This window comes from Pseudorasbora parva, chromosome 1 (assembly GCF_024679245.1).
Source record: "Pseudorasbora parva isolate DD20220531a chromosome 1, ASM2467924v1, whole genome shotgun sequence".
Lineage (NCBI taxonomy): Eukaryota > Metazoa > Chordata > Actinopteri > Cypriniformes > Gobionidae > Pseudorasbora > Pseudorasbora parva.
This window is the reverse complement of record NC_090172.1, coordinates 22,462,923-22,490,451: the sequence shown is the minus strand read 5'-3', so window position 1 is coordinate 22,490,451 and position 27,529 is coordinate 22,462,923. Positions and strand designations below refer to the sequence as shown.

General features: G+C 40.3%; 1 protein-coding gene across 1 annotated transcript; it reads right to left on the bottom strand.

Annotated features, from left to right (window-relative positions):
- Positions 1 to 5,005: 5,005 nt before the first annotated feature.
- Positions 5,006 to 5,791, bottom strand: LOC137091565 (uncharacterized). Its single transcript, XM_067456334.1, has one exon. It carries the CDS (start codon positions 5,789 to 5,791, stop codon positions 5,006 to 5,008), a length of 786 nt encoding a protein of 261 aa, XP_067312435.1.
- Between the last annotated feature and the right edge of the window lie 21,738 nt (positions 5,792 to 27,529).

Sequence of the window (27,529 nt, the reverse complement as noted above, 5' to 3'; positions counted from 1 at the left end):
ATTGAAGCAACTGCCATGTGATTGGTTGATTAAAAAATTGTATTAATGAGAAATTGAACAGGTGTTCCTAATAATCCTTTAGGTGAGTGTATTTCTGGGTTCAAGCCTCTACTTAATTTCAAATGAGAATTATTATTATGAACACTATTTACTGTATTTATAGCACCCATGAACAATGGGGTCTCTGGCGGACACCAGAATTTTAAAGGGCATAATGCAGGTTAGATCCTCTATTGAATCAATGTATAGAACAAGAATGTATGACCTTGATTTAAAAATATACTTATAAATACACTATTAAGGCTTCTGGAGTCGTTTTTGTGAGACAATTTTACTTTCTCATCTAAAAATCATGTAATACATTATAAAAAATAATCTTAATATGTCTATCTAAACATTTGAACTGGAATCAGATTAAGTATAGAGCAAAATTATAACTAAATTCTAATAAATAAAGTGAACTTTACAGAAGCAGAAGTAAAAGACCTACATGCATTATACCTTGGCTCAATCCATTGGATTGCATCATTGGCCAATGGCTGGTCCTTACACAATATCATCAATATTTTACTTCAGCCTGCTTGCACTTCTGCATTGATCAAATTCTGTAAACAAGGAAACTGATTAAAATTGCAAGTTCTGTTAAACAGCTGTCTGCAGTGTGTTTATGTCCTTGCCAGTCAATAGCACTTAATGAATGAACATCCGTAATTATGAGAAACACTGGGTTTAATCCCAGTTGGCATGTTGTAGCCTTGCTGCTCATTGCGGTCATGTAGTATGTGAGTGTGTGGGTGTGTGTGAATGCTCAAAATTAAAATGAGATTATTATGTGGTTAAAACCCCAACATAATGATGTTTTCCCCTGTTGTTTTTGCACTGTGTATGTGCGTATGTGTGTATAAGTGCATGACCTTGTATACAGTCTTTTCTTTCTACCTCCCTCATTAATAAATGTCATTTCTCATAATGTCTCAGAGGGTTTTCTGCTCAATTGTTTCTTGAAGGTTGATGGGCATCAGAACTCCCCACAGGGAAGAGTGTGCAGGAAGCTGCTTGTGCCTATATAGCCTAGCCCTATTATATATGGATGTGCTCACATGTGTATGTGTGTGTGCATGTATATACCACCATGCTCATGTGCATGAGACCACACATGTACAGCTGTGAAAATAAGGTCTATTTCTGGTGCCGGTGGCCCCTCAGGATATTGAGCGCTGCAGAATGGCGCTCATTTGAAGCGGTTTACCCTTAGCCAAAGGACACTTTCTCTCAAGGCAAAATATGGTTCAAAATCCCATACCTCCAGTCATTGTCAGACCAATAAAGAAGGATGTAAAACACATCGCTCTATGTAGCTGTTGTCTGCTTCATTCGATAAGTCTAAAAAATAAAAATAAAATAAAAAAAACACACAATTCACACAATTGAAGTCATTGGACTGTGGGAGCTTGGTGGGGGGATAAGCCTACTGTGTACATAATAAGTGTTAATCAGTTAAACAATTAAATAGAATTACATCATATGCTTATTGATTCAGCAAATTAATTTTAATTTCATATGGTAATATTTGCAAAGCAATATTATAAATATAAGCCCCCAAATTACGATAATTTGAGGCATTATATTTTTGAGCTAGAAAAATTAATATATTGTTTGTTTTTCATATTGAACACATAAGCTCATAAGAAGTTGTTGTGTCCCATATGCTATTTGGTTCCGATGATAGGAAAATTGCTTATTTAATTAAGGAGGAGGGAGGGAATATATGTTATTTAATACATAAATAAAAAAATGTATTCATTAAATAAATTTTTTTTTAACAATATATTTTTATATGCTAGATTGGGTTGTTAAATTGGTAGCCTTAAGAAATATTTCTTTATACAGCGTTGTGTTAAATATTGAACCAGGGTAAAATATTTGATAGATATTTTGAGGATACATTGATATTAGTTAAAGCAATATATTTATAACACAACAGGCTACATGCCCTTATCCTTTAAAAACCCTCATTACATATACCTTCATCCATTAATCCATTCTCTCACTGCTTTGCACTGGCTGGTGACCTGTGGGCATCAGATGGCCTGTTATTGATTGGGCTATATTTGGCTCACTGTGAATGCTTTAGGTTTTGAGAACTCTGTGACCTTTTTAAATTACACAAGATAACTTTAATGTTTGCTAATATTATTTTCTATAATGGAGCATGTAGATGTCTATGAATCAGGCATGTAGTAGTCTGATGTCACGTCAGTTTTTGAGAGTTCTTGAGAGTGGCAAGGTATTTGAAAAGTTTACATTATAACAATAAAAACATAATGAATAAGTTTGACCTTCTGAAATTCCATTAATATGTAACTTCTGTAAGGATACCATACCGCTGTCATGGATTCAACCAACACACCATAAACACCAGGCCCTTCAACTCCACCCTATCATTACCAGTCACCAGAATACTGTCACACCCTCATCAAGCACCCAATATAAGCACCCAGTTTACACATACTCATTGTCCGGTCTCATCAGTCTCTACACACGAGAGTAAGTTACCTGACTACATTTCTATGCTTACCTTCATCATCCTCTTCCAGAAACTTATTTCCTCTGATCTATTGTCTTCATTGTGCTTGTCTTCAACCCTGCAAGTAGAAAGACTTGTCAGTTAAGTGTGACTGTTATTTGAACTGTGTTTATGCTCATTACTCACCCATAGAGCTTTAAGATCACCACCAACCCTTCAATAAAGAACTGTTTCACTTACCTCTGTTTCTCTTTTCCATTTTCAAGCCTTCATTTAACCAGTTGCATTTAATATGAATGTAGGTTAAATTTTATGGTGATGTTACATTGTATTTACTCAAATAAGAACAAGGGCACTGTAAAATAAAGTGTTAGGGAACAAGTTAGCGAGTAATATTAATTAACTACTATTTTTTAGTAGTTTAATATTAATTAACTACTACTTAACTACAAACTTACTATAGAGTTATGGTAATGGTTGATGTGTTAGAAGTTGATGTGTTAGAAGCAGGAAAAATAGGCAACTGTAAGGATTTAAGTGTGTTTGACAAGGGCCAAATTTTGATGGCTAGATGACTGGGTCAGAGCATCTTTAAAACTGCAGCTCTTGTGGGGTGTTCCTGGTCTGCATTGGTCAGTATCTATCAAAAGTGGTCCAAGGAATGGTGAACCGGTAACAGGGTCATGGGCAAACAAAGCTCATTGATACACGTTTGGAGCGAAGGCTGGCCAATGTGGTCCAATCAAACAGACGAGCTAGTATAGCTGAATTTGCTCAAGAAGTTAATGCTGGGTCTGATAGAAAGGTTTAAAAATACACAGTGCATAACAGTTTGTTGTGTATGAGACTGCATAGCCGCAGACCAGTCAGGGACAGCTGTTTTGGCAGCAGAAGGGGGACCAAGGAAAATGGTTGTTGTTATGCCTGATCGGTGTAGTTAATAGGCTACATGGAGTAATGCAAGTATGTCACCCTAAAATAAAGTGTATATATATATATATATATATATATATATATATATATATATATATATATATATATATATATATATATATATATATATATACACCTTTATCCCATTTTACCTCTCACAACATCTAAAATATTCCACATTTATGGAGTCATCATTAAACTAATGTTTGTATTCAATAACGATTGGTAAATTTAGTTGTTTTAAAAACAAAGCAAAAATTACAGCACAACATAGCTAAGGTCAAATATTCAAGCCAAATATTCAACTCAAATCAGAGCTCAAATGGACCCACACGATGGGATCTAAAATGGTCTGAATTACTGTTGTCTTGTGTAATTTATAAGACAGAGACGTCAAGCCTAACATCTATTTCCTGAAACCCAAATTAAACCCTCTACACACTCACACAACAGCACACATGAACACAAGTTACAAAATTAAACCTCTTCCTCTTCCTTCTGTGTTCAAATGACTGAAATACTCCCTGCGTTGCCTCCCCCGCTCCATCTTGACTATCTTTATTTTTCACTTTTCTGGTGCTTTTTCTTTCGCTAAACACACATACACAGATGTAGCTGTGGCCTTGGTCCAGCATCGCTACCTCTCAGCAAATTACCTCTGATTACTGAAAGAGCCAGTGTGCAATCAATACACTCAGCAAAGGGGAAAATATCTCTCTCTCTCTCTCTCTCTCTCTCTCTCTCTCTCTCTCTCTCTCTCTCTCTCTCTCTCTCTCTCCTTTCATTTGTGTCTCTATGGTCACCCTTTTGCCCGCTTATTTCAATAGGTCATTAGCAGGACCAGATGGATTCTGCAGAGTTTATCAAAACAGGTTGTAAAAAAAGGAATGCAATTTTTTCAGATAATCACAATTTGTATTATTATAGTTTAAATGTATATTAAATGCAATTAGAATAGCTAGTAGCTTAACTGTGGTTTTGACCCACTTAAGTTGTGCTTAAGTATATGAAAGGGGGGGGGGGTGTCACGTCACAACATAAGAAAACTAAGGTGAAGACTCAGATGCGCAAAAATTTGATTTATTATGAAAATAAACAAATACAAAATAAAAACCCACGAGGGGGAAAAACACATAATCAGAACTGTAACATAACTCAAAAACATTCCAACAGAGAAATCAGATCACAAGGGGGGAGGGATCTGACAATGACACGACCACATGCTCAACATAACAAAACCCACATGTGCACACAAGACAGGACAGGCATGTGACATTACCCCCTCCTTAAGGAGCGGCTACCAGACGCTCCAATAGGGACAAGGGACATGGGAGAAAAAGACCAGGGCGGGATGGGAGGGACTGACCAGGGTGGGTCGGGAGGGACTGACCAAGGCGGGACGGGAGGGACAGACCAGGGCGGGACGGGAGGGACAGACCAGGGGGGCATGGGAGGGACATACCAGGGGGGCACGGGAGGGACAGGGGAAACCGACCAAGTTCGGGAGGCCCACCGAGTTCAGGTGGCCGGGGCAGCCCGCAAAGATCAGGAAGCCAGGGCAGGCCGCCTCGGCGGCGCAGGCAGGGCAGGGCGCCGGGGTGACGCACCTGGCACAGCAGAGTCCACCGGAGCACTAACCACCGGCACAGGGACCACCGGAACACGATCCACTGGCACACAATCCACCGACATAGGGACCACCGGCACAGGGACCACCGGAACACGATCCACCAGCATAGGGACCACCGGAACACGATCCACTGGCACACAATCCACCGGCATAGGGACCACCGGCACAGGGACCACCGGAACACGATCCACCAGCACAGGGATCACAGAAACACGATCCACCAGCATAGGGACCACCGTAACACGATCCATCGGCACAGGGACCACCGGAACACGATCCACTGGCACAGGGACCACCGGAATACAGACCACCGGCACCTGGACCCCCGGAATAAAATCCACTGGAACAGGGACCCCCGGATCAGTCATGGAGGGAGCTTCCCTTCTTCTCCTCCTCTGTCTCGAGACCACCGGAACATGATCTTCCGGCACAGGGACCCCCAGAACACGATCTACTGGCACTGGGACCACCGGAATAGGGTCCACCGGCACAGTCACGAGTGGAGCCTTCCTTCTCCTTCTCCGCTTTGAGACTACGGGAACGGAGTCCATCGGAACTGGGACCACCGGAACTGGGACCACCGGAACTGGGTCCACCGGAACTGAATCCCCAGCCTCTCGCTCCAGCAGGCGAGTGAGACCCTCCACCATCAAGTCGAAGGAGATGTTGTCATACGCAGCTAGTCCATCGGTCGAGCGCATAGAAGAACAAGTCCTTTAAAGCATCTTCATTCAGTCTCAGTCCCTCCGCCGCTCTCAGGAATTCCCCTGCAAAATTCCTTAGGTCTGTCCCTTGTTGGCGGAGGGACACTAGAGACTAAAAACGAAAAATGCGCTCGACATAAGCATACGAGACTGGTGGTGTCCGTGCATTCTTGCGCTGAGTCTTCGACATGGTTGGATCCTTCTGTCACGTCACAACAGAACAGAAATCACGGGGAACCGGAAGACGCAGACATAACAAGAATCCAACACAGACTGACAAACACAAGGAACTTATAAAGGGAAGAAATCAAGAGGAAAACAAGAGAGAAATCAAACACTAATCAGATAACAAGGGGGGAGGGATCTGACAATGACACGAGCACATGCTCAGAAAAAACCCACATGTGCACACAAGACAGGACAGGCATGTGACAGGGGAGGGGGGGCTTGGACACTCAGTTTCAGTCAATCTCACGTCAATCTTGAGTACCTATAGAGTAGTATTGCATCCTTCATATCTCCGAAAAGTCTTTAGTTTTTTTATATTTATAAAAGAAAGATAGGCTGTATCGAGTCTTTCCGGAAAAAAAACGAGCGGCTGGAGCCGTATCGGATGGGCGGGGCTAAAGACTGACGAGCGCGGAGCTACTGCACGAGAGCTTCTGAAAGCTGTGACATCGTCATGCATGGAAAAGAAAACGTTACCTTAAATAAACCATGGGTATCAATCAGATTCAACTAATACATATATGATCCAGAATCAGATCCGGAGGATGAAATCAATTGAACAGGAGAAACAGCAACAGCAGGACGTCCATCTCTGTGGTATGTACTGTATTTGGTGGCTTGTCATTATTTGCATTTGTTTACTCGTGGTATATGATGACATGATTTGGTTTATGGACTATTGTATGTGACTAAACCTTAGCAGTAGCAAGCAAAACGTTTTTGCATATCAGATAGTGTATAAAAAAAAACAATGGAATAACGTTAGCGCATTTGAATGAAGAAACACGCTTTGTAAGAACATAAAACTAGCCTAGGTTTATGTTTGGGGTGGTTTACAATTAACAAACTTACACCTATAGTGGTCAGCTAAACAAACGTATTTAAACACACACCATACATCGCATGCTCCATTGATAAATTAACTAACGTTATACATGATCGTGTTGTTTACTGATATTTACTTACGCGACGATAGCCAACAACAGACATTTGAAGCAGTTTTACTCACCGCCTGCTTCCAAAGCACGACCGTGAACCTTTTTCGCTGGGAACGCTCCGTCAAAAACACCCTTTTTGTTGATTTCGTGAAATCCTGTGACATCAGTGACCGTGGAGATCCACTTTTGCGACACGAATGAAGCGTGATGTGACGCTTCTCGTCATTTTTGCGTTCAAATTGGTTCAAATGCTGCGCTGCCTTCCCGGAATGCTATGCAGGCGCATTAAAGTCGCTTGACGTCACCCATAGGAATAAAGTGGAGCATGGCGCGGCAGAAGTGTTGTGCAGACAAGTGGATCTGCACCTGAGAGCAGTGTTTATGGGCGTGCATTTACGGCCCATACAAGGACCTTCCGCTCTGTCGACGTCAAGCCGACCCATACTGGAAAAAACTCTCCGAAACTTTTGAGAAACCGGAAGGAGTATTTTTGACACAGAAATACTCCATCAAACGTCCAACTTAGTGTTTGAAACTTTGTCTATGTTTAGGATGGGAATCCAAGTCTTTAACAGTGTAAAAAGCTCAGTATGCATGAAACAGCATCCCCCCCCCCCACCTTTAATATTATAATAAATAGCTTTTGATATTTGCTACATTTATTTGCTATTGTCTTTGAAATATATTTAAATATATCTATATGGCATCTTCTTTTTATGACAGTCTTCAAATATCTGGGGACTGAGGAGACAAGTTGTTCAAGTTTATAGAAATAGAATATGAATGTTATTCCATTATTCCATTCCATTCATTCCATTGCTCAACTGTATTAGGTCTTTTTTGTTGCATCTTTCTCTTTATGATGCGCCAAATGTTTTCTATGGGTGAAAGATCTGGACTGCAGGCTGGCCATTTTAGTACCTGAATCCTTCTTCTACGCAGCCATGTTGTTGTAAAATGCAAGGTCCTGAAAGTGATGTCCTCTGGATGGGACCATATGTTGTTCTAGAACTTGGATACATTTCAGCATTGATGGTGCTTTTCCAGATGTGTAAGCTTCCCACACACACTCATGCAATCCCATACCATCAGAGATGCAGGCTTCTGAACTGGCTTCTGAACTTCCGAATGGCACGGTGGATTGTGGACAATGTTGGACAATGTTTGGACAATGCTTTCTGGAAGTATTCCTGAGGCCATGTTGTGATTTCCATTACAGTAGGATTCCTGTATGTGATGCAGTGCTGTCTAAGGGCCTGAAGATCATGGACGTCCAGTATGTTTTTTCCAGCCTTTACCCTTTACACACAGAGATTGTTCCAGATTCTCTGAATCTTTGGATGATATTATGCACTGTAGATGATGATAACTTCTGATGAGTAACTCCTTTCTGATATGGCTCCACTATTTTTCACCACAGCATTGGGGGAATTAGTGATCCTCTGCCCATCTTGACTTCTGAGAGACACTGCCACTCTGAGAGGCTCTTTTCATATCCAATCATGCTGCTAATTGACCAAACTGGTCCTCCAGCAGTTCCTTATATGTTCATTTAACTTTTCTGGCCTCTTATTACTACCTTCCCAAACTTTTTTGGAATGTGTAACTTTCATGAAATCCAAAATGAGCCAATATTTTGCAGGACATTTCATAATGTCTCTCTTTCAACATTTGATATGTTATCTATATTCTATTGTGAATGAAGTATAAGTTCATTTGTAAATTATTGCATTACTTTTTTATGTTTATTTTGTACAGTGTCCAAACTTGTTTGGAATCGGGTTTATAGTTAAAGACATTTAATGTAAAATGGGACTGAAAAATCTCTCTTTAGGGACACTTTTTATTTAATTACTATTATCTGCATGTACAGTTTTAAAAGTATACACGGTATACTTCACAATTTTAAAGCCAAGTCAGCATTTCCTGTTCTGTCCAGTTAATGCAGATTTCTTGTGGGCTCACTAAAAATTAAGAAAGACAACATATGGCCTAAATATGATCAATGTAATGCATTTATTTGCATCTCAACAGTTTTGCAGTTTAAATCATTTTCATTATTGGCCTCTACTACAAATAGTACAACAGTACAAGTAGCCTAGAACTGCTGATTATGTATGGCTTCTTCAGCAAATGGCTTCTTCCAAATATTTACTGTAGAGTCAAACTAACCCCCTGACTTTAAATTACTGAGATGGCCTGTGGAAAAGGATTGCATTGACTGATTTGGATCGCCTGTCAGTTGAATAGATAAATTGAATGAGTCAAGTAGCTCTGATTAGAAAAGGTATTCATTTCCCATGATTCATCTTAATAAAAGCAGCTAATGAGATTATGCAGTCTAGTTTCCAGTATTTTATGTATATATGTAAGTGTGACAGACCCAGTAAGGCGACCACAGGATTATGTTAGAGGGTTTTACTTTACACACACACACACGTCTGGTTCACTATCTTTGTGGGGACTCTCCATAGACATAATGGTTTTTATACCCTAAAAAAACGTATTTTCTATCCCCCTTCACTGCCCCTGCCCCTGCCCCTGCCCATCACAGGAAACATTTTGCATTTTTACTTTCTTAAAAAAACTCATCTTCTATGATTTATAAGCCTTTTGAAAAGTGGGGACTGCTGGCTGGTTCCCACAATGTAGGTAATCTCAGGTTTTACTATCCTTATGGGGTCCCCACAATGTAATATAAACAAGGGTGCACACACACACACATCTGGTTCGCTATCTCTGTGTGGAATCTCCACAGACTTAAGGATTTCAGCTCTGTTGGCTGTTGATTGGAAGGTTTGATGGGCTCGCTCCTCCCTAAATTATGTTTAGGAACTAGCTCCAACTCCAATTAGCTAGGAATGTTATTCCATTATTCCATTCCATTCATTCCATTGCTCAAGTGTCTTAGGTCTTCTTTGTCGCATCTTCCTCTTTATGATGCGCCAAATGTTTTCTATGGGTGAAAGATCTGGACTGCAGGCTGGCTCACCCCAACTCGCCCCAACACACCTGCCTAGAAGTTTTCAATATCCTTAGTAAGACCTTGATTAGCTGGTTCAGGTGTGTTTAGTTTGGGTTGGAGCTAAACTTTGCATGACAGTTTTCTTTCTTTTTTCTTTTACAACAACAATTCTGTACAATTTATAAGCTTGTTTCCTCAAGAGGACCTCCATTTAGGTCCTCATGCATCAGGATGTGCATTCAGGTTAAAGTCCCCACCAGGATAGAAAAATACTGACTATACAAATACAGACTGTGATATGAAGTGCGCAAAGTAACATAGGAAGCACATAGAAATTAGGAACTGTGTAAAAGTGAATAGCACATAACGGAGAATGTCTATGGCACATAACTAGCACAATAGCGGTAAATATGCATCACATGACTAAACGTGTCATTGTTCTCAAATACCTCTGTCTTCACAGTCCATACTATGATGTGAAGACAGCTTTTTCAAATGTATCTGCTTTGGAGAGCATTTTTAAAGGGGTACTTCAGTGCTGGGAAGATGAATCTGTATTTAAACTGGGTCATCAATGCAGTAGAAATGTGAAATTATTTTTGAATTTGGTGTCTTCTAGACTGAGAAAAGACAGAAAATGTATTTTTGTCCCATGGGGATGAAAGACTACAATTCCCAGAATGCTTCGCTGCCCTGTGAGGCCATTCCCAACGCCAACAACTTCATTACTGTGACTGAGTTAGAGACACTACAATTAAAAACTGAACGTGTCTGTTCAATATAATGAGTGAGTCACCGCGCGAGTCTCACAGCACTGAGCACTAACTGCAGGAGTGATGAGAGCTGAGGTAATCGCGACTACATTCGCGGCATACATTCACAACGCGAGTTCAGTCTGGCGCGTTTCAGTTCATGCCTTTGCAAGCTTAACTTTCATAGAAATGAATTTGAGAAGTTAAAAGACTTACATTGCTCACCATAGCTCTGTTTAAATGATCCTGTAGCTGCCAGCTGAGCTCTCCCTGCAAGCTGAGTGTAATCTCCCATCCCCCAATGCCAGATTCAAAACATGCGGAAATAGCTCCCTCTGCTGGCTGTAGTCTTTAGCCTCTGGGCAAACATTCCTCCTATGATGCAAAAATCGTCATTTTGCATCATAGGAGGAATTTTTCCAGAAATAAAATGCATAAATCTCTTGTCTCAGGGAGATATGAGAGGGGAAAGCACAATAATTTGAATATTCTTCAGGGTTTCTACTGATACAAAGCCATTTACTAATCGCTGAAGTAACCCTTTAAGTTTTCATAGACTTAAAACTCTGTTCTAGTGTGAACGGAAAGCCAAAAAGGAGAAAAAAAAGTGTTTTCAAACTAAAACGTATTACATGGCCTGAAAGAGAATGAGAGAGAGAGAAACACTTAAATGTGTTCCTAGAGGAGAGGAAAGAAGTCAATAAAAGATTATGGGACATTTGTCATTGGTTAGACAAATAGCCAATGCAGACAAAGAGCCTCAGAATAATTGTTTACTATTAGAGACACACAAGTATTTACTCACACAATAAAAAATAAACAAAACATAAAACACACACCATCTCTCTCTCTCTCTCTCTCTCTCTCTCTCTCTCTCTCTCTCTCTCTCTCTCTCTCTCTCTCTCTCTCTCTCTCTCTCTCTCTCTCTCACACACACACACACACACACACACACACACACACACACACACACACACACACACACACACACACACACACACACACACACGCACACACCTGGTTTCCATGTTGTATGGGGACTTTCTATAGACATAATGATTGTTATACTGTGCATATCCCCTACACTAACCCCATCCCTAAACCAACCTAACACAGAAAACGTTCTGCTTTTTTACATTTTCACAGAAAACATCTCCTATGATTCAGTCTGTCTTATTCATCATGCACTTTTATATAGTTTTCATTAATTATTATGTGTTCCTTTGTTTGAGTTTTCTCACCACTCCTTTGTTACCATGGCCACTGTCATTATGAGTTTGTTTGTAGCTGCAGTACGTAACTTTGTTGGGTTAAAAAATATTTTAAAAAAGAAGAACAAAAAAACTATAATTATGCTAATTAAAATTATTATTAATGAAAACAATATATGAACTTATCCTAAAAAATCTGCAACCAGAGGCTTTGTATCTCGCTTTGTCCTTTCAAAATGACAGTTTGGGAGCGAATTTAAGCATCAAGGCACGAAGCACGTGAAACAACCAAGCACTGGGTAGAATCAACCAAGCATTGCGCCCCAGCAGGTTTAACCCAACAACTGGAAATTTGAAACGACCCAATGGTGTTTAAAATGTGATAAAATAAACCAACAAAATTACCTAACATTCAGTCTCAACCCAAATCATTATTTAGAGTGTATACAGTTGTAAAGAGAATTAAAAACAATAAAATGATATATAGATACAATAACAATAACCAAAGATGATGCATAGATAAGATAGTCGGACGTACAGTGGCACAGTGCTCATTCAGTAAATGCACAGCTAAACAGATGTGTTTTGAGTCTGGATTTGAATGTGGCTACTGTTGGAGCACATCTGATCTGTTCAGGACGCTGGTTCCAACTACGGCTGGCATAATAGCTAAAGGCAGACTCTCCTTGCTTTGAGTGAACTCTTGGTATTTCTAACTGACTTGATCCTGCTGATCTGAGTGATCTGTTGGGTTTGTATTTAATCAGCATATGTACAATGTATTGAGTTCCTAGGTCATTGAGTGATTTATAAACAAGTAATAGTACTTTAAAATCGATGCTAGATGTAACTGGAAGCCAGTGTAAAGACCTGAGGACTGGTGTGATATGGTCATATTTTCTGGTTCTGCTCACAATCCTGGCAGCAGCGTTTTATATGAGCTGCAGCTGTCTAATAGTCTTTTTGGGAAGCCCGGTGAGAAGACCATTACAATAGTCCACCCTACTGGTGATCTTTATTAACTATATCATTTATAATCTTTTATAATCTATAAAAACTTTATGATTAGGCTATGTAACAGTAGCACATTTGTCCGCTTACAGTTTTTCTCAATTGCTAAAACACTAAAACCCATCGGCTGAACAAATTTCTCAGTTGCCTGAACTCATTTAGCTAATTGTGCAGTCTGTTGTCAATACCTTAAACCATTTCACATCATAAAACACAATTTGCAGATCTCACTTAGACTTTTCAGCAAAACTCTAAACACATTCTCATTGTCAAGACACATACTGCTCTCTAATGCACATGCCATTCATACGGGTTAACACAAGTGGCAACAATCAAATACAAATGGAGAACACAATGTCATTGATTGAACACAACCACTCAAAACTGATTTAACCTGTTTCAAATGATGAGACACAACCAATATAAGTACAGTGCATTGTAGGCTGTATACTGTACAATGAACAAATCATATTGCCCTGAACATGTTGCTTTCCATTTGTTTACAGTACTGACTGCTCAATAGATTTTGACTGGTTGCAGGTTCATATCAACAAAGAACGAGTTTGTGAGATGCAGAGTACAGTACTGTAAAAATCAGCCTAATCTAATGAAAATGCATATCTATAGCACAAATTGTATTTATCGTGCGATTTATATGCCAAAATGAGTTTTTATGTGCATATGTTACGCATGAAGTTTTCGTGTGCATATGATATGTCCTTTATATTGTGTTATGTGCACGTACTCCAAACAACTCAACCTACCCAATGGGGTGACAATGCAAATCATATGCACGTAGAAAATAATTGTGCCGTATAAATCGCACAATAAATACAATTTGTGATGTATATGCATTTCATGAGAATGAGTTGGTAAAAATAGGGCTACAAGCAAGAGGAAGAACAAAAAATTGCAAAGCAAAGCAGAGTTGTAATAATTTCTGACCAATTTTGAGCTACTATGATCACAAGACAATGACAGAAAAATATGAAATTTGTTTTGAGATTAAAATTTACTTCTGCCTGAGAACTATGCTTTGAACAATGTGTTTTCAATTTTTTGCTGTATTGTTTACTGATTGCTTGATAGTGTTTATCATTTTGATCACTTTGTTTATGATTTGAGAGCAGTGTTTGATTTTGAACACAGGTAAAACTGTTTTGAGGCGAAAGTTTCATTTTGCAAGAGAAGTCAGAGGTTTTGTGAATAGTGCTTGAAGAGGAGGTTTTGTGTTTAATGGTTTCAGAAAATGGAGCAAGGTTTCAGAAATAGTGTTTTAGCAATTGAGAAAAACTGTAATTCATACAGTTACAGAGTTTTCTTTGTTGGGCCTTTCTCATTTTGCTATGCGCATTATGGTAAACATCAATTATTTTGTGCTATCTATGAGAGGGAAAATTCACCAACATTAATTTACATTAATTTGTTGGTATATGACGATTACACTGCCCAGAAATGAATCACATTAAATGCAGTCACTCAATGCTGATGTTAACATTAACATTTTGAAAAAGTATAATTTGCAGTCTGACATGATATAAACAATCGTTAGGTTAATCATCATGATTTATTGCAAACTTTTTTTCTCCTTAGTTGGTCAGAACAAAAGTGGATGTTAGCTACTTATTTGTTCAGATGACATTCTTATGTCGGTCATACTTTCAAACATTAAAGTCTGTGATTCTGAATGACTGCATCCACACCGGCGCAGTAACAGACAGCCCTTCTCCTGACAGCCGCACATATTCCTCAAAACATTGGATTGAGGCACATGTAAAGTTGATAATTTCCATGAATAACTGCAATTGCAGTTTTTGAACAGAGATGGCGAAAAAGAGGAAAAACTATGGATTGCAGCTTAAAGTTAATTGAGTTTCTATGCAAATTGTTCCCTCACATTCATTCTCTGACTGCTCACATTAACAGTATGTCTTCGTTCTATGGATTGCCTATTGGATTGTTAATATCTTCTGCGTCTACGCCTTCCTACCTGCACACACCCTTTACACCATATTTGTGGCCCCATAATTTGTCCCCAATGGTCCCCATAAATGTAGGACACCAGTTTACCGAGACACACAATTTAAACACACAAATATAAAAGCTCCTGAAGAGAGCTGACCATTGACATTCACATTCATCTCAGTCGCAGGTACAAAAATAATTTTAAAATTATTAACTATTAAAAGTTAAAAAAGTTTTAATATTTAAAGGTGTCATGAACTGGCTTTTTTATACTGTTGTCTGAGGTCAACTAATGACATTTGTCTGGTTTTTGCATTCAAAAACACCATAACTAATAAGTAATAGGCTATTTACTACACTGGTTTTGAGGCTGTCTCCTGAACGCTGGGTTTTGATGGGCGTGCCGCACTGGAGACTTGGAAGTAAACGCCCACGGCTAGGATTGGATAATATTTGCATATTTAATGAGCTTCAGCTCCGCTGTCATATCTATGCCCCTGTCAGTTCACATAAGGGAGAGATTATTTAGAATGCAGCAACTGCAAAGATTATCTAGACCACAGGGCTCATAAATGTCTTTATCAAGCAAACACAATGATTATTTCTCATCCACCCCCTGATTGATTGGAATATTATTTCTGTATTACATGGCCCACAGGATCGGTTGATATAAGCAGAAACACGCACACACCACACACACACACACACACACACACACACACACACACACACACACACACACACACACACAGACGTGCACAACCAGATCAAGAAAGAATTTCTACTGACAGGCGTACGTTTTGGTAGCACATCTGGAAAACACACAGCCCCCGGACTACTATTACTACATATAAAAAGATGTTTTATTCATAAGTTTGTTGCACCATTCCTGTCGGATCCAATAAAGAAGGCATAACATTGTGTCTGCAAATCCAGTATTTGATGCTTGTTTACAAACGATACCGCAGTGAAATGAAGTCTTCCCCATGTAAGCTGAAACTTCATTAAAAATAAATTAAGTATCACACATTCCTAATATTATGAAGTGGCTGTGTTCTTCCACAATATCTTGCTATCTTCACATTGTTATTACTGCTGGTAAGTGATCCGAACAGCTCCATGAGTCAGTGGGTGAGGCTACTGAAATACACGTTCTGTAGAAGAGTGTTTTGTCGCGCGATGATTTAAGGATGAAGCACAGGATAGTTTTCTGGGCCTGGTGTCTATAGCTTTTCTTCGACTAAAAAGGAAGTTTTCAGCTCTGAAACATTGTAGCGACTCAGGCGAATCAAACACACAATCGCCAGTTACATTTAACAAATATGTTTTGAATGCTTTGTGCTTAGGAACAGACCTTCCCCCAACACAACAGAGAAAGATTCTTCGTTACCCTGGAAACCATCTGATAAGATGTTTTATGGCCCAAAAGAATTTGGCCACAGAAAAGTGTCTTAGACACAAAGACTTTAAAACACGAGGCTTGTAAAACACACGCGTTTTGCCTCAAATTATAGACGACCATCTATAAATGAACATGCACCCCAGGACATTGTATGTAAACACATAACTGTCTTGTAAAATGTTTCTTCTGTATGGTATTTTGCATTTTTTTATCTTTGTCTTAACAAATTACTAGTTCAGATAACCTCATATATGTCATGTCTCCTATCAAATTAATGCTCACTTCACGACTTACACTTCCATGTATATCACTTATTCAGAAAATGCAGTGTGTGTTTGTTGCATTAATTAGAGTATGAATGGTCAGAGACCCACTGAGTCGAGCTTTGAAACAAAGAGCCATACAATCTGCTGAGGAATTTCCCGCCTGGAAATCCCAACAATCTCATTGGTTAAGTCTAACCCTGGAGGGTGGGACTACGCCCAGACCTTAAAAGAAGGCGCTCGGATGCCCTCCTCCTCTCTTACTTCTCCAACTCTTCTTCTCTTCTCTCGCTGGCTGAACCAACAAGTCCCTCCAAGCAGGGAGGGTCTCCAGACACAGAGCCATGTGCTGTGTGGGACCAGAAACCGAGGCCCACCACACTATGGTGCCAGCAGGCCTCAGCTCTTCTGAAAAACTCCTCTTCTGAAAATCTCCTCTCTTCCGAAATCTTCTCTTCTACAATCCGGTCTTCAACAACCCTTTGCTCCTCGCTTCATCAACTTACTAGCCCCACGGGCCTTCTTCAGGAGGAGAACACGAAGCACCACTAGAGAAAAAGCTGCTTCCCTCCCGACCTCGGAAAGAACCACCGGACACGCAGGAACACACGCACACACGCGAGAAGCCAAAACGAAACCAAAACGAAAGCAAGTATTCTTATTTTTCCAAATTCAATCTGCTGTAAAGAGGGTGTGTTATTTCCCCGTTGTGACAAGTTAACTCCGTGAAGGTTGTATTTGATGAACTGAAGGAAAGTTGCTTCTTACCCCTAATTCTTTGTCCCATCTCTCTCTCTCTCTCTCTCTCTCTCTCTCTCTCTCTCTCTCTCTCTCTCTCTCTCTCTCTCTCTCTCTCTCTCTCTCTCTCTTTTATCTCTCTCTCTCTCTCTCTCTCTCTCTCTCTCTCTCTCTTTTATCTCTCTCTAATTTTAGTCTATTCATTATTCTCTTTTATATATTCTTTCGTTAATATCTATATTTCTACTCTCTTGATGCATATTTAGTGTGTACTTTCTGTGTGAATCGTAGTGTTATTTTTAGTCTGTGTTTATTAAACCTCCAAAAGACATTTAATGAGTTGAGTCTGTTGTTCTCCCACATGCACAAAGTCAATGAAACTTACGATCTAACGTTACCTAACTGCTTATGCTACTATGTTAGTAACAGTGTTGTGTGTAACGCGTTACTAAGTAACGCGTTACAGTAACGTAACTACTTTTTCAGGTAAAAAGTAGTGTAACGCGCTACTACTGAAAATTTGGTAACGAAACGTAGTTCATTTTTCAATTGGGCGTAACGTTACTTTTCCCATGGTAAGATTTGACAGCGACACTGCACATGCCATCTGCACGCTTGCGCAATAGTTACAAGCTCCACGCGGTACGTGACAGAGGCTGCAGCAGTCTGCAAAACAATCATGGCAAGTGAGAAGCAGCCGACGCTAACTTTTGAGGGATGGAGGTATTCCCACTACTTCAAACTCGTTGAAACTAAGGGGAGGAATGTGAGTGTAAGGTGTACACTGTGTCCTGGCGAGAAACTTTTGTCCACTGCCGTTAACTCAACTGCCAACCTCACCAAGCATTTGAAAGGAAAACATGCTAACATGAAGCTTGTCGCTCAAGATCCCCGGCGGGGAAATGATGATATGTCGAGTCCAACGCCAAATAAGCAGCTAAAACTTCATTTTCACCACCATGAGGTAACTAAACAAGAGTTGGACAAACTTGTCGCTTCGTTCATCGTCGATGAAATGTTACCCATCAATACTGTCGAATCTCCCACTTTCAGAAAGATACTTAGCAAAATACCTACAACAGGAGACAGGCGCCCATGGTCAGATCGTAAAACTTTCACGGGCTATCTGGACGAATGTTATCTAAAAATGGAGATTGAATTAAAGAAAACGTTCGAGAGTTTACAGTATGTTTCAACCACTGCGGATATATGGAGTAGCCATAACCGAAGCTTTCTGGGAATCACCGTGCACTGGATCAATCCGCGCAACTTGAATCGCGAGAAAGCTGCCATCGCATGCAAAAGAATAAAGGGCAGGCATACATATGATGTCATAGGCTTTGAAATGGAACAGATTCACTCAGCGTTTGGCCTTTCACATAGGATCACTGCCACCGTTACAGACAACGGGTCGAATTTCGTTAAAGCTTTTAAGATTTATGCACCCCCTGAACCTGACGAAGAGGAGGATGAAGAGCAAGATGAGCAAGGTGTAGTTTTCACAGATGTGGAAGAGTTGCTTGGAACCACAGAACGACAGTTTTCTCTTCCCCCGCATTTTAGGTGTGCTTCGCATACGCTCAATTTAATCTCGTGCAATGACATCGACAAATGGCTGTCATCCAACAAAACTGACACAAAATCTGTGTACAGGAGTGCAACGGCGAAGTGTGCTGCTCTTTGGACAAAGGCAAGTCGTTCTACCGTGGCCTCTGAGATCGTCGATGAAATTTGTGGGAAAAAAATTATCGTCCCTACATCCACAAGGTGGAATTCCTTCCACGATGCCTTGTCCCGTATCAGTGACATCCCGGCCCAAGATTTGAATACGCTTTGTACTAGACTGGACATCAGAGGCCCGACAGAGCGCGAACATTTATTCTTAAAGGAATACTGCATTGTTTTGAAACCGATGACAGTAGCACTGGATATCTTGCAAGGCGAAGAGAACTGCTACTATGGTAGTCTTCTACCAACCCTGGAGACCCTGATGTCAAGGACGCTCGCACTCCAAAATGGACTTTCAAGAATGACAGCTGACCTACCGGGTGTAATTGTACAGGTAAGCCAATTCTTAATAGCCTATCTGAAAGTTAGCTACAGGCCTATGTGTTGTATCATAGTCATTAAAGATTTAGTTTTGTATTTATGTGTAAAAAAAAAAATGTATGTTGATTATATGAAAAGTGTAAAGCATGAGTAAGATCATAATTTTGCGCAATATATCGGGAGACAAATGTAGTGGGCAGACATGATTTTGACCACTTTATTAAGTTTGTTTTTGTAGAAAGCCTTTCTATAAAATTAATTTCGTTTTGTATTAATTGTATCTTAATTTTAATCGATGTTTTATCAACCAATTACCTGAATTTAATAAATAAGAAAGTAAATATTGCATGCAATATAATCATCATGGCGTGAACTGGGGTCTCAGAAAAAGAAAAGCTACTTGCCTCACAGACCTGAGAAATATATAGAAGGTTAAAATGTGTACTTTTAAACAATATATATATATATTTTTCTCAATCTCCCTTTTTTTCTCTTTTTTTTCTACCTTGATAGTCGTATGTCTGAAAACTAAGCTTATGTCTTCTATATCATTTCGTCCTAGGCTATCAAGACGTGATTCGCACCGGTGTTGGAGAGCAGGGAAGCTTTATTGGCTGCCTTGACGTTGCCGAAATTTAAAGTTCGGTGGATAAGTGGAGCAGACCGGAGAGAAGAGGCGCGTGCGCTGCTCATCGCGGAGTGTCGCACTCTACCCCATGATGCAGAGCCGGCTGAGAATAAAAACAGAGAAGTTGCCGCACACAGCAGCGCCAATGAAAAGGACTTTTTTTCTTTTGGTGAGGAAGAGGAAGACGCAATGGCCTTTAGTGCAGACTCCGAGGTACTTGAGTACATGAGATCAGGCTCAGAGTTAGAAGTTCTTAACCGTTTCCCCCGAGTGAAAGCTGTGTTCATGAAATACAACACTGCCACACCCTCCAGTGCACCGGTGGAAAGGCTGTTCAGCCTGGGAGGCCTTGTGCTTACCCCCAGAAGAAACAGACTTTCAGATAAACGTTTTGAAAGACTGCTCCTGATGAGGTATAATCATCCATTTTGTGCTGATGTGGAATAGGTTGCCTGCCACCCATGCATCTCAAGCCTTTGCCTAATCTTTTCTATCTGCCCATCATACTGTGAAGTAGGGCCAGCATATTCAGTTAACATAGCCTTTTTAATTCTGAGGCTAGTCATGCTATAAGTTGTGCTTGATTTTATTTTGGCTAAAATGTCTTTGCCTCTAAACTGTATTGTGCCATTTTATTTTATTTTATTTACACAAGCCATCGACATCAAGCCATTTTTAAGTTATTATTTTTTCTGTTGGATTTAGATGAGGCATGCATGTTTTATTTTGAGATATATGACCAATTTTAAGGTTACCATGTTGTTCCTACGGAGCTTATTTTTATTTTATTTTTTTTAATAAAGAGCACAAAAGAAATACCTGTTATGTCCTCCATAGTATAACTTTATGTAGGCCTACACATTAAGAAACAGATATTGGGTTCTGCCCAAAGTCAAGCAACATAAAAGTAACGTAAAAGTAACGAGTAACATAAAAAGTTACTTTCCAAAGGGGGTAACTAAGTAAAGTAACGGATTACTTTTTAAAAAAGTAACGAATAACGAGCAAACACTACTTTTTAAAAGTAACTTCCCCAACACTGGTTAGTAAAGTAAACTGTATGACCATTGGAAATATTGAACTTGTCCTGATCAGTAAAGTTAATGTTTCTTATGCGCTCGTAAAGCAGTAATCCCTTATTGAGAATTGATTTGAAAAGTCTATAACTAATTTGCAGGACAAACTTAGTAGGATAATTTCAAGCAATTCCGTTAAGGGTTACTTGTATTTAATTAAACAATTTTCCCTATCGGAAAATTTTAATACGTAATGAACGACTAGCAAATTATATTCATAAATTCATGAATATTGAATATTAAATCCCTTTTGAGTTAATTATTCCCCGAGACATTAAACTCATAAGTCATTGTCGTTACAACATACTGGATAATCTTATATTACCATGACCTTATATATATCAAAAGCTCGAGGGAAAGTTGATTTTTTTAATTTATCACCCCTTTAAAAAAGTATTTTTCCCCTTTAATGGCAAAATTCCATCAGCCATTAGCCTACACCAGTCTGTCACATGATATTCATATTCTTTTGAATATTGTAATGAACTGCTCTAAGACTCAAAGATTGAAGATCCAAACAAAGCTTTATTAAAGTGTAATCCACAATTGTAGTCAACAACAGGCAAAAAGTAATACGCAGGCAAGCAGTCACAACAGGCAAACAAGGAAGGAGAGACAGGCAAAAGGGTAATCCATGGAACAGGCAAGTAATCTAAGACCAAGAAACAACAAACCAGGGAGAAGGCTCAGAAATGCAGACGGGGCTACCACGCAGAGAACCTCCACAGCAGTGCAGGTAGTTGAATGGACCATGGCGGCTCAGGCAGCTCAGTTGACCATTGCAGCTCGGGCAGTTCAGGGAGTCATGGCGGCAGTTGTGTCATGGATGGTAGTGCTGTCCATCTTTGAACTCAGGACAGAAGAAGATGGAGCCCTCTCTGAACACGGGACTGGAGATGGAATCCTCTCTGGATTCAGGACTGGATATCAAGTCCTCTCTGGACTCGGGGTAGGAGACAAATTCCTCTTTGGACTCGGGGCAGGAGACAAAGTCCTCTCTGGACTCAGGGCAGGAGACAAAGCTGGAAAAGGAACAGGAAATTCTCTCTCGGGAACAGACTCTGCTATCTGGGCAGAGGGCTCTTGCATGAGGTTGGCCATCTTGGAAGAGGGCTATGGCATGGCAACAGTCATCTTGGGAGAGGGCACTGGTGTGGCGGCAGCCATTTTGGCAGAGGGGGCTGGACTGGTGGCCATCTTGTCCAAAGCCACAGGCTCTGTGGCCATCTTATCAGAAGACATGGGAAATGCAAAATGTATAGGAGTAGCATCCTCCTCTTCTTTCCCAACTGTGTAGCAGGAACCAGACAATAGTAGGGCATAGTCTATAAACTGTTCTAAAGTCCGGTCATTTTGTCTTTGTGGCATGAATGAGTTTATGGATTAATTTAATGAGCAAAAAAGTCCTTTAAAACAGTATCCTTCGATTTTACCGATTATCCAGAGCATAGTATAGGAATATGTATAATCCAGCAGCGAGTTGACACAACAAAGCATTCAAGGAACAAGGATGCCCAAACGGCCCAGAGACAACATCTCTCACCCTTTACCTGCGTTATGTCAAAACCAGCACAAGGACAAGATGAGTCATATGGCATGTTTCCTCTTTGTTCTACAAGCGTAACAGCGGGCATAACCTCATGAAGAAGGGACTCATTTATTACCGACAGGCGTACATTTAAATCGTTATCGGGACAGAGTGTCACTAAGAGCTTTTTGAAGGCCCAAAATGAACCTAGACACTATACACCTCTCCTTTCCCCTCCTTCTTCTACCAGCACATTCCAGAGACTCTTTGAACATCACACAAAGACCTCATACCCAACAGACACGAGCAATAAACTTAAACCTCAGATTCAATAATATGAATTAATAAACCCAACAGCACCATAAACTTATACTAAAGTATTATGTATATTTTCAGGTAAGTTGTGAAGTTTCTCTGTACGCTAGAAATGTATCACATATGAATCTTTACTTTCCCTATTCCCATCATAGGAATAGCAAAGTGTTTGATGTCTATGTGATGGATAAATGATTCATCATTTTGGTGCAAGGTAAATTCGTGTTAAATGTACTGTGATTACAATTGGAAAGTTGGTTTCTTAAAAGTGTTTAATTAGACATTACACTAATAATATGCACAAACAGGAGAGGTGGGCAGGACATCCGCCCACAACAATATCTCATTGGCCGAAAAAGCCCCAAGGAGGGACCTTGGGGCCTGTTTAAAGCTCCTGGGCAAACAAGATATCTTTGCTTCTTGGTTTGCTTCGTGCTTATACTGACTGCCATGGTTTTGCATTGACTGCTTTGATCGTGCGGGCCTTTCCATCCTGCACACAGCATCCACTGAGCTACCCAGAGCTCTTCACCACACTTCAAAACTCTGTTTTAACCTCGCTGTAGAAAACTTCCTGGAGTCTGCGCAGCCGCGCCTCAGAGACACTAGTCGCATAGCAACCAGCAAACGCCATCCAAGATCCGGCTTTTACCCTGCAAAACAAACTATCTGTCCTTTTGACCACATCAATTGACTACCATCTGAGCAACGCTGTCCTAGAGGAACCCATGCTTGTAGGAGCATTCAAACGCAAGTACATGACTCTTCATTCTATCTGAACTGGTTAAAATTGTCTCTAAGTGAACAAATTAAGGTTGATTATATTAGATATTGATTCTCAGGTTGTGGCTAAGAAATCACTGGGACTTCACTCCTTTGTAACAAAAGGAAGGGAGCGGATCCAAGTGCAGATGAGAGTTAGTTTATTGAGCGAGAGCGCTGAAACAAGTCCCTTAAACAGGAAGTTAGGAAGCTGCAGACTATGCAGAGAACATAGATCTCTAATACAGGATCACAGGCGAGAAATATAACTCAGAAAAGTCCCAGGACAGTCTCTTTAGACTCCCCACTGCAAATGGGTCAGTCGCTCTCTCGTGAGCCATGTAAGGGGCGTGATTTCTGTTGAAACCCTGGGCTTCCGGCGAGGGACTCAGATCCCTCGAATCCCCTCGTACTGAGCGGTGGCAAAGCACTGAGCGCAGCTCCGGGTGAACGTAGTCGGCGGGAGGCTGGATCCCAGAGCAGAAGAAAGGTTACGGGTAATGATAAGGGTTAGCGGACCTGATCCAGAAGGAGGGCAGGACAGAGGTGCGACTGGACACGAAACAATAGTGATAGTAGTGAGCCACCAGCGACATATAAAGGTGAAATAATACGACAACTGGCAAGAAAACAGGGAGCATTAAATAGTAAAGGAGAAAGAGGAGGGAACAGATGAAGGAGATCAGTGATAACCAGTTAATGAGCCACAGCTGAGGAAGGGAGAGAGGAAAGAGTAGAGTAGTGGCCAGCAGAGGAGGCAAAGGGGAAAAGAATAACAGCAAATGGACCCGACTCACTACATCCTTTCCATTAACAAACAGTAACTGTATGAATGTGTATTTTCATTAGTTTGTGTGTTTAGAATAGTTCAATAAACTTTTGTTTACCTTTACCTTGTGTGTAATTGTCTTTGGCTATGTGTTTCAAACTGTGTTCCAAAGTTACTGCCTCAAACTGATCGATTGTGTTACCTAAGCTCACAACAGTGAACATAAAATTTATATTATTGCCGTTGTAACCGGTAATATCCCGATTCAAGATTGATAACGTACTCTAATTTCAATGGATCGCTGGACGAATACGTTAAAAATAAAGTGGTAAATATTAATTTTGAATAATTTAATATGTATTAGGGTTCCTTTCACTGTAATTCAATACCCCTTTGAGTTATTTGATCCAAATCAATCCCTTACAAAAGAACTGAGAGGTATAATCCTCAATGCTACAAGAACGCAGGAATAATATCTCTTCTGCTGGATCCATGTTTGGTGAAGTCTTCTGTAATGAATTGCTCCGATACTAAAAGGTTGAGAATCCAAACGTAGCTTCATTAAAGGGTAATACAAAAAAGAATGGTGTAGCTAGTTTACTGTTAGATGTCGGTTCAGTGCGGTTCTATATAAGGGTTTGGCTCAAGTTTAAAGGTGCACTAGTATTTTTGCAATAAAATATCCAGAAACCACTAGGCCAGTGTGATATATTTTTTTTCAGTTGAGTACTTACAATATCCAAAATGTTTCCAACTATTTGTACATTTTGAGATAATGTAACCATTTAACTATTAAAAATTAACTATTTTAACCAAGGAGCCGGGACGCCTAAGCATATAGCGTCCGAGGGAGTCGCCTGTCAATTGCATTATATCTGCCTAATCCTCAGTTTGATTTGGCAGAAGCGCTTTACTTTTAGCCATAAGAAAAAATGTCACAGCAGCCACTGAGTGAACGCAGCGTAGCCTGACGTCATAACATTATTTTCAACACACTCAAATGTATCTAACATGATAAACAGAGCTACGTTACCTCATACTCGTGACTGGAAAAGCGGAAATAGCACCGGTGCCCGGCGAATGTGTCCCGTCCGGTCAATAAATGTCCTGCTGCCCGCGAGGCGTGTGTTGTGCATCTCATTAACATGTGAGATCTCCAGTGGCCTTGTTCAGCTCCACAACACTCTCTCTTGCTCTGCTTCATACTAAAGTAACGTTAATAATCACACCCATGAAAATTATTTCTGCCGGAGTATTATTTTCCACCAGCTGTGAGGTGAACACCACATGTCCCAAGATGCTATGCTCTAAATTGGCATCATCAAACTACACCTTTGTTTTGAATAGGCACCCTCTAGCGAACGGAAAAGTTGCATAGTGCACCTTTAAAGAACCCTTTATGCCAAAATGGTTCTAAATGAAGAAAGTAAGTATTTAGAGGATTAGCAGTTTGCCTGTATGTGAACAGGTGATGTTTATTGCATATCCTAAATTATCCTATATGAAGAAACAAGTATTTCCTGTGAAGTCTTGTTGCTATGGAGACAGTAAGAGAGCTAAGGAGTTCATGGACAAGCGTATCCTTGATATTAACACTGTGGCCTCTGAAAAGTGTCTCTGTGTGTCTGTGTGTGTTTGTTTTTTAGCCACTTCAAGCTTGACCAGTATATAATCAACATAAAGAAATTCATCAATGCAGGTCCAACATGCAAAACATTTCTTGTTTTGTGTGGGCGTATGTATTTGTTTGATTCTGTGCACACACTTTTCTTTTTTTTACATTCTTAAAATTAGAAAAAAAATTATAATTACAAAGAGGAAATGCTATTGCATATAGTGAGGACTTTGGTACTACACTCTAAAAAATGCCGGGTTGGAAATGGACAAACCCAGAAATTGGGTTGTTTCAATGGTTCCATTTGCCAGCAGCCATATCCCCCTGTAGCCCAAGACTGGTTTCCCACTGAAGCTAAGCAGGGCTGAGCCTGGTCAGTATCTGGATGGGAGACCAACTGGGGAAAACCAGGTAGCTGCTGGTAGAGGTGTTAGTGAGGCCAGCAGGGGGTGCTCACCCTGTGGTCTGTGTGGGTCCTAACACCCCAGTATAGTGATGGGGACACTATGCTGTCAAAGAGCACCGTCCTTCGGATAAGTTGTTAAACTAAGGTCCCGACTCTCTGTGGTCGTTAAAAATCCCAGGATGTCCTTCGATAAAGAGTAGGGGTGTAACCTGGGCATCCTGGCCAAATTTTTCAAATGGCCCCTGTCCATCATGGCCTCCTAATAATCCCCCTCTCCTGATTGGCTTAATCACTCAGTCTCCTCTCCGCCATAAGATGGTGTGTGGTGAGCGTTCTGGCCCAATATGGCTGCCGTCGCATCATCCAGGTGGATGCTGCACATTGGTGGTGGTTGAGGAGATTCCCCCCTTCAATGTAAAGCGCTTTGAGTGTCTAGAAAAGCGCTATATAAAATGTAACGAATTATTTACTGGGTTCAAACAACCCAGTTTCTGGGTTCCAAGTTTTCCATTTTCAACCCAACATGGGTTGTTTTTAACCCAACTAGCATGTTTTAGAGTGTAAGCATAAACAATATTAATTTTAAAAACTTTAATCAAAGGCATTGTTTGCATTTCAGTTAGCATTGATGCTAATACACACTAGACTGGATACCCAGCCTGATCTGCCAGCGATTTGATTTTGCCCTGCAACTCAGTCACATTTTACACACACACACACACACACACACACACACACACACACACACACACACACACACACACACACAAACGCAAAAGAGTACAACATTGTACCTTTTAAGGTACAAGTGGCCATCACTGGGGTGGTTCCCTTAAGAGTACATTTTTGTACCTCTAATCAGGGGTAGGCAAGTTCGGTCCTAGATTTGATGTCCTCCAGAGTTTAGCCTCACCCATTCTAAGCAACCACAGTATAAAACTCACGGCTCCCAGCATGCATTGCAACATTAAGTATGTCACATTATTGAGATTCATATGCTGATTCTTGATATCTGTGTGTGTCTAAACTTTTCCCCCCTTAGAATGTCTTTAAAAATCTAATTTTAGATCATCTGATCTGTGGCAAGAAAGTATTATTGGTGAATATTCTATAT

Coding starts and splice junctions, on each gene's coding strand:
- LOC137091565 (XM_067456334.1), bottom strand. CDS start 5,791: ATGCGCTCGACCGATGGACTAGCTGCGTATGACAACATCTCCTTCGAC.